This window comes from Typha latifolia, chromosome 4 (assembly GCF_019914945.1).
Source record: "Typha latifolia isolate L0001 chromosome 4, TyphaL0001v2, whole genome shotgun sequence".
NCBI classification, from domain to species: domain Eukaryota; kingdom Viridiplantae; phylum Streptophyta; class Magnoliopsida; order Poales; family Typhaceae; genus Typha; species Typha latifolia.
Genome location: NC_133089.1, coordinates 15475622 through 15486217, shown reverse-complemented (window position 1 = coordinate 15486217; position 10596 = coordinate 15475622). Strand labels below are relative to the sequence as shown.

The 10596-nt window shown below is 37.6% G+C and overlaps 2 protein-coding genes across 2 annotated transcripts; one reads left to right on the top strand and one right to left on the bottom strand.

Annotated features, from left to right (window-relative positions):
- Positions 1-1241: 1241 nt before the first annotated feature.
- On the bottom strand, positions 1242-5021 carry LOC140787333 (glutamine synthetase nodule isozyme). The gene is made up of 13 exons (XM_073136203.1): positions 4729-5021; positions 4344-4383; positions 4118-4221; positions 3941-3989; positions 3370-3476; positions 3160-3247; positions 2516-2644; positions 2369-2443; positions 2189-2242; positions 2060-2097; positions 1787-1946; positions 1640-1700; positions 1242-1534 (listed from the first exon to the last, which is right to left on the bottom strand). Exons 1-13 carry the CDS (start codon positions 4800-4802, stop codon positions 1443-1445), a joined length of 1071 nt encoding a protein of 356 aa, XP_072992304.1. The 5' UTR covers positions 4803-5021; the 3' UTR covers positions 1242-1442.
- Positions 5022-6587: 1566 nt separating this feature from the next.
- On the top strand, positions 6588-9966 carry LOC140787345 (ankyrin repeat-containing protein At2g01680). The gene is made up of 3 exons (XM_073136218.1): positions 6588-6995; positions 7703-8112; positions 8855-9966. Exons 1-3 carry the CDS (start codon positions 6707-6709, stop codon positions 9725-9727), a joined length of 1572 nt encoding a protein of 523 aa, XP_072992319.1. The 5' UTR covers positions 6588-6706; the 3' UTR covers positions 9728-9966.
- The last annotated feature ends 630 nt before the right edge of the window (positions 9967-10596 follow it).

Genomic DNA, 10596 nt, shown 5'->3' with positions numbered 1-10596 from the left:
ATTTTTGTATCCATTAACATAAACACATAGAAACAACTGTTTTTTTTTTTTTTTTTTTTGGTAGAAAGAAACAACTAGTTTGCTGATTCTAATTATAATTTCTGTAACTGTAATTGTAAAATGTTATTTACTGGACTAGAAGAGTTTATGTGTTCCCTCGTATTACTGAAGAATTCCTTAATGAAATGTCATTTACTGAAGTTTACATAAATCTGTTGAGAATTTCTTTTGGCACCTGCAAGGTTAACTAATTGCAAAATTGTGAAATGCTATGGCCCTTCTTCTTGCTTGCTTTTCATGTTGTTGCAAGGATAATATTGACTACCTTTTCATTAGTCGAGCTGAGTTGGGCTTGGCTCAGCATGAATTGCAATTGGCACAACTCGAGCTTAAACCAAGCCGACCAAGATAGGGCTCAAGCTCGACTCAGCCTAAACTGAGCCAGCTCAAAATTGACTGGTTGAGCACTGAACCTAATATGCTAAGTGATGGTTTTATATATATACACACACACAAGCCAATTCGAGCTTGCTCGAGCACCGTCAGCTCGAGCTTGGCTCGTTTATTAAATGAGCTTAGAAATTGAACTCAAGCTCAGCTTAAGCAGCTCATGAGCCAAAGATCCTATTTTACAACCTTAGAAACAACTTTAGGGATTCAAGTTACAAATATAAATTGTACGGGTTATAGTGTAATGATATTAAGAGAGCATAAATTGATAGGAACAACTAAGCAAATTGGAGATTGACTTATTCTTACCTTATAGAGCAATAATCATATGTTTTGGTTATCTTCTAGAGTTTGTAACAATTACATCAGGGCAGCCAGTTCAATGAACAACTGAACTTTTAACTATGAGTACTTGTATCTTCCATTCATAAGAAGAAGATAGATGGTTACCTGTCTCAACCTTACATTCTAGGAGACACTATCCCATTTGCCGTTCCTCTGTAGGACAGGGTAGATTGCGAGAAAACTTTCTTTAGACATACAAGACATCTAGTTAATGTATATGAGGAAGAATTGTTTCTGCTGCTAGCCTTGACAAGTTTACAACGGTAGTCCCAAGATAGATTAATATGTGAAAGCCCTGGAGGACCTTAGGTTCCAAAATCTTCCTCAATGATGTGCACTTTTTGAGCAATTGGAGCTTATCTTAAAATTAAGCGAGCCATACTGAAACAATGTCATGCAAAGGTAACAATATAAGAAGATAAAAATAGGATGATGCCAATGAGACATAATACTCGAACAGTGTTACTATCTGTTTATTAATTAATACTGAAAATACTGTGAAACCAACAAAGGGATAAGTCAATAATAACTTGGAGCTCCCTAGCCACTAATTAAGCAGTAAAGTTAAATTAGGATGACATCTGAAGAGATGAGTCTGCATAATTTATTGAGAAGATCTGATACGAAAAACCGACTGATTTCAAGACTTATGGCTTCCAGAGGATGGTAGTCTCAGCAATCATAGAAGTGACAACATAAGGATCCATGTTGGAAGCTGGCCTCCTATCTTCGAAGTAACCTGAGTGGTGAAGAAGTATCCTCATTATCAGATATGCTTTAAGCTGAAAGATGTTTCAGTAGATGCAGTAAACTCAAAGTGAATGATAAAAAGGAAGAAACTAACCTTTGCCATTCTTCTCTGTTTCACGACCCACCCGAATGGATGCCCCGCGGTTTGCAACTCCCTGCAAAACAAAGGAGATAGTAGTATCAAATGTGTTTTATCGAGATTAGTTTTCAAGAAATGGATGTGGCAGTAAGATACACATACCCATAAGAAGGTATTGATGTCAGCAGTCTCATGTCGTCCAGTGAGGCGACGCTCGTTCCCTTCACCATAAGCTGCGATGTGCTCCTTATGTCTCAACCCGAGCTTTTCAATAGCCTTCTTTATGACCTCGTAACCTCCATCATTTCTCATAGATTTAGTGCTGAAAAGCAACAGATGGAAAACCAGAACTAACAAACAAGGAGCATGCTATGAAATACTATAAATATATCCTATACAAACTGAAAGACAGAAGGCTTAATGAACCTAAATTACCTGTAGTTAGTGTGAGCACCAGCACCATTCCAATCACCCTGGTAGCATTGCCAAGGAAGAAACATTTTTCAAATCTAGACACATTTAAGAGACAAAGATTATGTAATGTGCCAAGGGAAAGAGACACACCTGGATTGGCTTTGGGTCAAATGAGAGAACAACACCTGCGATCTCTGTGATCCTCTGTAAAGGGAAAAGTAAGTAGAGATTACTACACTAGGAGTTAATGAAGTTCTAGTCTATCCTACACTTGTGGGCTTATAAGTGTGGATCATAATTTCAACAGGACAGTTATGAATTCAAGATTACCTCAAGAATGTAGCGAGCAACCCATAATTCATCACCAGCAGAGATGCCAACGGCAGGCCCAACTTGGAATTCCCACTATAAAACACTGAATTATGAATAGAATATCCTTTCCAGAATGAAAGAATCGGATGGAAATTCTATCAATACCTGGCCTGGCATGACCTCTCCATTGATGCCACTGATGTTGATGCCTGCATAAAGGCAGGCTTTATAGTGGGAATCAACTATGTCACGGCCAAAGGATTTGTCTGCTCCTGCCGAGCAATAATAGGGACCCTAGAAGACAAGATGAGATTTACAAATGCTTATCCAAAAGAACGGAAGTTGTTGCAAAGATGTACGGACCACCAAGACACAGAAACCAGATCAGGAATTAGATCAGAAAAGACATCTAAATGTTAATTGTGTAGTTTAAAGATAGAATTGGATACACAACACAAATTGACAATAGATAATGTATAGCCCCGGAGAACTCAAGAAATAGGAAAGGTGAAAGAGATGGAATGTAAAGGAATTAGGAGTGTTTTCACCATTAATTTACAGACTGACTATTTATACTGAGTACACATTTTAAGAAAGAAAGATCCTTTTGCAGTTCCTTGAAACTTACCATACTTGACAATATTATAATATAAGAGCAGCATATAAGATACTGGAAGATCTTGGAAAAATAAATCAATTAAGTTTCTGAAATACTATTAAACAATCTAAATAAACCAATAAAATACCTCCTGTGATCAAGGAATGAAGCCTATTATTTTAACCATTGAAAGAGAACAAAAGATTATTACCTGCGGACCAGGGAATCCACCAACAGGCCAGCCTAGAGGCCATTTGACATCCTTCTGCAGTAGAGTGTACTCCTGCTCAATTCCATACCTGTTTTTTATATGGAAAGAGAACCACAATGAGGACATTAACAAATACTGTTCTTCTTAGAAGAATAAATCACCAAAACTTGTTCAACAGAGACCATCTTGTTTTCATATAAAGATATATACCAAGTTTCTTCAGCAGAAACATCTAGATGGCTAAATATTTTAGCAGCATTATATCTTTTGTTGGTGGGGATTGGATCCCCAGCTGGAGTATAGCAGTCGCACATAACCTATATATCAGAAGTAGATGTATTAGAAAACTGAAACAGGAACATATGCAACAAAAGAAGCCGAAGATTTCAAAAGAGTCAAGATTTCCCACAGCTGTGCTAGAAAAAATGGTTTGCTGAGTATTGGATGAAAGTTTGCGTATTAATCGCATTACTACCACCTACCAAGTAATCAATCACATACAACGGTCAAACAAACTAAACTGATGCTTCTCAATTAAATCGATTGAAGCAATCATAATGTAATCAGTTCCATCTACAAGTCTACAAGTGTCTCATGTAGTTAGTAATTAATGACTTCTTATTTTGTACATCTCGAGAAACACTATAATATCTGTGCCTTCTACAGGGACAAAAAGCAAGACTACTGCTGATTGGGAAAACTAAAAAGAATTCATTTAAAATACCAGCACTGAAATCAACATTGATCAATAGATAGGAGCTAAAGAAGGCCATAAACTTACAAGAATATTATTTCCTCTCCTGAATGGATCCTTGAAAATGGCTTGCGGGCTACATCGACATCCAAACATGAGTGCAGATTAGCATAACAGGTAGCAATAAGATAAACAAAAAAAAAATCACAAAATTGAACAGAGCATCAAGCAGCTAAATTATGAGTCAGGGAAGGTAGCACTTACTACAAGATCACTTCACTGTCCTCACCAGGAGCTTGACCTGTGCTCGAACCATCGTAGTTCCACTTTGGAAGCTTGCTTGGATCACTTACAGGGCCAGGAAGCGTCTGATCATCAATCATGATCATTAGGATGAGCAAAGAATCAAATTGGCAGATTTATTTTCCTTGGTAAAGCAAATATAGGAGGAGGAGGATATTTTATAAAGCAAACTCATGGAAAAATTTACCCTTGCTTTGCTTCTGATATCCATACCAGATCCTCCGATCCTGATGCAAGGAGTAAACAGTCAGAAATTCAAAGAATTAGAACACGTAACCATGATCAGAAAGAAATAACAAGAGATCAAAGCAAATCTTTTAACAAAACAAAAACAAAATAGCTGAGAAATTAGTGATGAGAAAAGAATCCACCCACACAATAAACCACTCTACGGAAAGGTTGCATCTTTATTATGTCATAAAAACCATCAAAAACAAAAGCCAAAATGAAGCTCTTTTACAGAGCATATTGATCAGGAACACTCATCGCGGCCTAGAATCCACCAGAAAATCCCAAGAAAGAAGAAGAAGAAGAAGAAGAAGAAGAAGAAGAAGCGAAGCAGATCAACCCACCATATGTATTCGGCTATGATCTTTTCCGTGGTGTCGGAGAGGTTAAGGTTGACGAGATCCGTGAGCAGAGACATGGATGCGAACGAGGCAGGAAGAGAAGCAAGCACCAACCCTATCTTAATCGTAGACCCAAATGATATTGGTTTATAGATGATGAGAAGGGATGAGATCGTTTATATAAGCGACGTTTGTACCAAAGGATTGTGGATTATTTATCTTTTCCTTATTCAAATTTGCACTAATTTTGACAGAATTAGTGTAACATGATTAATAATTGGATTATATTTGTGAACAGAAATACTAATCCTGATAAGCTTATATTAAAACGGTTGGTTCCTTCCTACTAAAATATTTATTTTACCAGATAAGATAAAATTATTCTATTCTATAATTTATTAAGCCTGACACCGATTCAACTAGACCTGCCATTGGCCTCGGCCGGTCCACCTATTGCGGCCTGGTGGGTCCCGCGAACCGCAAATCGAACTCTGGGGCCCACTCTGCGCAACAGCGTTATATGGCCCAGTAAATCTAAGACACGTGGACCCCTTGTTTACTCCTGCTTAAATTAAATATTACTGCAGAGGTAATGAACTTAATTTTTGACAACCAGCATTTTATACGCATGATTCGAATTAAAATTCATACCAGGAGAATATCTCGATCAAAACTCATATACAATTATTTTGACAAAATATGCGGCATATATTGAGGGTCACTCATCAAGCATTGCCTAATAGTACATGGAAAAAAATATTAAAAAAAAAAATCTGGTAGTGATGGTGGGCCAGACCCTTTCATTTGGTTGGATTCTGAGTCATATGACTTTGCTTTTAACCAGTTGTGGATCATAATGATGTCTCAAAGTAGTAGATTTGATGTCACACTCTGAGGTGGTCTTGTGTCTTTGAATTTTATTGAATTTTCCCTTGCAATTATCTTTTGAGCTTGAATCCGGATGCCATGAATTTTTAGGTAATTAAAGAGACATCTTATAATTGGTACCAAAATTTGTACAAATTTGAATCTTTGAGAGGAATGTGTTGAATCAAAATTAAGCCTAATCATAGCATTAGTAGGATTATATATGCATAGTGGAACCCAAAATTAACTTAAATATTAGGATATGCCATGTTTCCCCAATTTTATATTCTCTCACAATAGAACAAGAACAAAATCTCCAATGTGATTTTTAACAATCTTTTCTTTATATATGAGATTATGAGCGAATTTACCAGTTTGATATTTGAATTGGGTATGTTGGAAGGAGTTGGGCCGGCGCTAATCAATTAGTAGCCCAAACTAAGTGGGCCCAAAACTTTTTAGCAGGACAAGAGTTGGTCCACAGTTTACCTGCACAAGACCTTGACTTCCAAGTCTTCCTAAATAAAGTAGCCTTTTGGCCAAGTAGTCTTTTCCTCTTGAAAATTCCCAAAGATGATTCTCACCGACCATCAGAGGTAATGAATGATATGACACAGTATCATCTTGATTGATAATCACGAGATTATCAAAAAGTGTTTGAAGAACGTTTGTATTATCTAGAGTGTATTACGGAAGAATGAATGGTTTAATTAGTAATAATCGTAACGAGGTAGAAGAATAATAGTAATTAAAGGATATAAGGTAGATGAATGTTTTGTTTTTACCTCGTTGGTAGCATTTAAAAATGCATTATAAAGTACTCATAAAACTTTTCAATAGCTCCTATGAGGACGATGAAATAGAGAGGGTGCGACACGAGTACTTCCCATACTTTTCAAACAGCTAAATGGTTGGATTGTAGCAATGGATGATGCATTCATCTAAATATTAAGATTAATATTGTAGTAAAAAAAATTTAATAGAAAAAGAAAATTATAATTCGGAGGGAGAAAGTGACAGGAATCATTTCTCTTAAAGGGAGAGAGAGAGAGAGAGAGAGAGAGAGAGGTGTGGAGCAGAGAGGGGGGGAGAAAGTGGACGAATCTGCACGCTAATGGATCTACTGCTCCGATCACACCAAGCCTTCTTCGCCGCCGTACGATCGGGTGACCTGGATGCGGTGCGGGCCGTGGTGGAAGCCTCCGCGGCAGTCGACAGCGGCGCCGCGACCCTGATGGCGGCGCAGACGGAAGCCGGAGAGACGGCTTTGTACATAGCGGCGGAGGGCAACATGGAGGATCTCTTCCGCTATCTCCTTCCTCTTTACGATTACGATGCAGCCACTATCCGATCGCGTCTCGATCTCGACGCTTTCCACGTCGCCGCAAAGCAGGGGCACACTGGTGAGAGCCCCCAATCTTGCTATTTATCACATATTTTCCTCTATCGGAAGTAAGAGAAACTATGAAATTTGAAGTTTTGGTTTCTTGGTTATCTGAAATATTGGATTTTGATGTGGAAGGAATATTGAAGTTTCGTTTTTGTGACTTTGTTTTTTAAGTAGAGAATCCAAATTAAGGTGATAGTTTAACAGAGATGCCGGTTGATACAAGAAGATTGGGTTCCCGATTAGGAGTGGTGAGGTTGGATATTTTGAGCTGTACTCTTTATAGACATTAGGATTCTTATTTTTGGCTTTTTGTATGTAGAGATCTTTGCTTGGTTCTCCTTACTTTCATGGTTCCGTTTGGTAGATGTTAATGAGCCAATGAATTTTTATTGCTCCAAAGGGAGTACTTAACAAAAGTTACTAGTGAAGTTTGATGAGTTCTTTATCTAGTTTTTAGTAAAGATTCAGTCATAAGAATATGGCGAACCTGGATCATGTGTCCAAAGGCGTTACAATTAGTATCCTTGCCACAAAGAAATGGCTGCTCTGCCCGTGGATATCATTCCACGTGCAGTAGTTAGATGTGGCATCTGAATCTGATCATCTTTATTGTGGACGAGTAGTGAGCTATCTATACTAGATAATCTTAAGAGGAACTTGATGGTTTATTCAACAATACCTCGGGTATGTAGCTTATGAATAATTGCCAAAAAATTTCAGGAATTGTCAAAGAATTTTTGAGTCGATGGCCAGCCTTGTGCAATCTGTGTGATTCATCAAACACTAGCCCTCTATACTCAGCTGCTATTAAGGATCACTTGGACGTTGTTAATTCCATATTGGATGTGGATGAAAGGTCAATAAGGATTGTGCGGAAGAATGGCAAAACATCTCTGCACACGGCTGCAAGAATTGGACTCTATCGTATTGTCAGAGCACTTCTATTGAGGGATGCAGGAATAGTTTCAATTATAGATAAGAAAGGTCAGACTGCACTTCATATGGCTGTAAAAGGTCGAAATCCTGATGTAGTTGAGGAGATGTTACTAGCTGATATATCCATCCTTAATCTGCGTGACAAGAAAGGGAACACGGCTTTACACATAGCAACAAGAAAATGGCGCCCTCAGGTATGAGGCTTGTCCTTCGACTCATACTGAATGATCACACTCATTGTACTCATTCTTATCAGCTACAAAAATGGCTATTTCTATTACTTTCTTTTCTTTCAGGTTACTTTGCATAAAAGGAGTCATATATCAGTTTCCTAGCTTACCAATTATTTGCTCCTTTGTTCTGTTACATTAATTCAAGACACAAAAGGCAAACAAACTTGTCCTATATTATAAGAATAATCTGGTACAAGAAATTGTACTGACATTGTATATTCTGTCAATAGGTGTTTTACTCATTAGTCAAACCAAGTTTAAGGGCAAGTAAACTTTAAGTAACCTCTTTCAGGATCTTATATTATATTTACCAGTATTAAATAACAAGACCTACCAGATCAGCTAACGCCCACTCGTACTGTCTGTCGGCTATTTGCTATATGCAAAGAGCTAGATGAAACATATTAATATAACCATAATATCATGTATTGAACACGATGGATGAAAGTATAGTGCACAATTCAATTTTTTGTTTCCATATGAATCTGTGTTATAATGCTGCTAACATCATACTCTTAACTAATGAACATTTATACTGTTACACTGTAACTTGATAAGTTGCTTTGATAATTATCAAAATATGGATTGAAAATTGATATTTTAGCTCAAATGAATCAAGAATATTTTACTTCTGCAATTAATAAGATATGTCGACGTTTTGCATATTGTGTTGACTGTAATTCATTTCATTGCCTTATCTCAGATGGTGCAGCTCCTACTCAGTTATGAATCTATTGAGATCAATGCCATCAATAATCATAATGAGACAGCACTAGATTTGGCAGAAAAAGTCCCATATGGTGAATCTAAAATGGAGATTATGGAGAGCCTATCACAGGCTGGTGCCAAGAATGCTAGGAATGTCGGGCAAATTGATGAGGCATCAGAATTGAGGAGAACCGTGAGCGATATAAAGCATGATGTTCAAACACAACTCATTCAGAATGCTAAAACAAATAGAAGAGTGACTGGAATTGCAAAAGAGCTGAGGAAACTGCATAGAGAAGCTGTCCAGAATACTATCAATTCGGTGACCTTGGTAGCAGTTTTGATTGCATCCATTGCTTTCGTCGCAATATTCAATTTGCCAGGTCAATACGAACAAAATGGGAAAGATGCTGGCAAGGCCAATATAGCTGGAAGTACAGGTTTCCATGTCTTTTGCCTTCTGAATGCGACTGCTTTGTTCATTTCTCTTGCTGTTGTTGTAGTTCAAATCACTTTGGTTGCATGGGAAACTGGTGCTCAGAAGCTAGTAGTCTCGATTGTCAATAAGCTCATGTGGCTAGCCTGTCTAAGCACCTGTGGGGCGTTTCTTTCATTAGCTTTTTTGGTGGTGGGAAAACAAGCCTCCTGGATGGCGATCACAATAACATCAGTGGGAGGACCTATCATGTTTGGGACTTTGTTCATATTGGGGTATTTCGTGCTACGCCAGCGATTCAAGTTTGGGGAGGATAAACAGAGGCGTATAAAGAGGGCGAGTGGCAGCAAGTCCTTCTCCTGGTCCTTACATTCAGTCCATTCAGATCTTGATGCCTTGACTGATCACGAAAAGAAGATATATGCTCTCTGAAAGTGTGACTGTTTTGGATTTGTACATAGCATGCAAAGTCACGCAGTTACCATCCTTATACTGTACATATGAATAGAGTTTGTGATGCTCTGTAGTTATTATTATCTATCAGAATCATCATTTTGCCTCTGTTGTATCCTTTTGTAATGAGCTGCCGATACCGAACTAGTGGAAGTTTATGAAGTATGTATACATTCCAAGAGCTGTGAAGTAAGGATGTTATAATTGAGCTGTGAAAATCATTGCAGAAGAGTTCTATACTTCTATCTGATGCTCAGGTTGAGGTTGGATTGGTAGCCTGACTCAGATCATTTTTTTCAGGAGAATTGTAGCCTGACTCAGATCATTGTGACTCAACAAGTCGGATTTGATGCTTGAACTACAAAAATATGGTTGTTGTGGCTTCATGATCATCGCCCCATTTTTTTAAGCTTGGTTTTTTGGAATCTAGATAAATTTCTCACCGATATCTACAAATCTGATCATTTTAAACATTGAGAATGCCAGAAAACTAGGATCTTTTTTTAAATTTGGATATCTTTTAGCTGTACAATAAGCATGATATACTAGATTAGCTAGACATCACCAGGCCAACAACCTTAAGATAATTTCCTTCACCAATGTCTTTTTAACAGTTTCAAATAATTACGGTAATGAAGATGCAGCACACGTGCAGCCGATCTTATAAACTTGATGCTTTGGATATACCATCAAGAAGATATTTCTTTGTTCATTTGGTTATTTCTTCTAGTGACTTGGTTTCTAATGGACATTAGAAAAATGGCACAATACGATGGCTGTTATAAGGTGATAGCTTTTTCGAAGAGATCCAGAGTTAAGCGCCCCCTTCACTTATCAATCTTTTTATA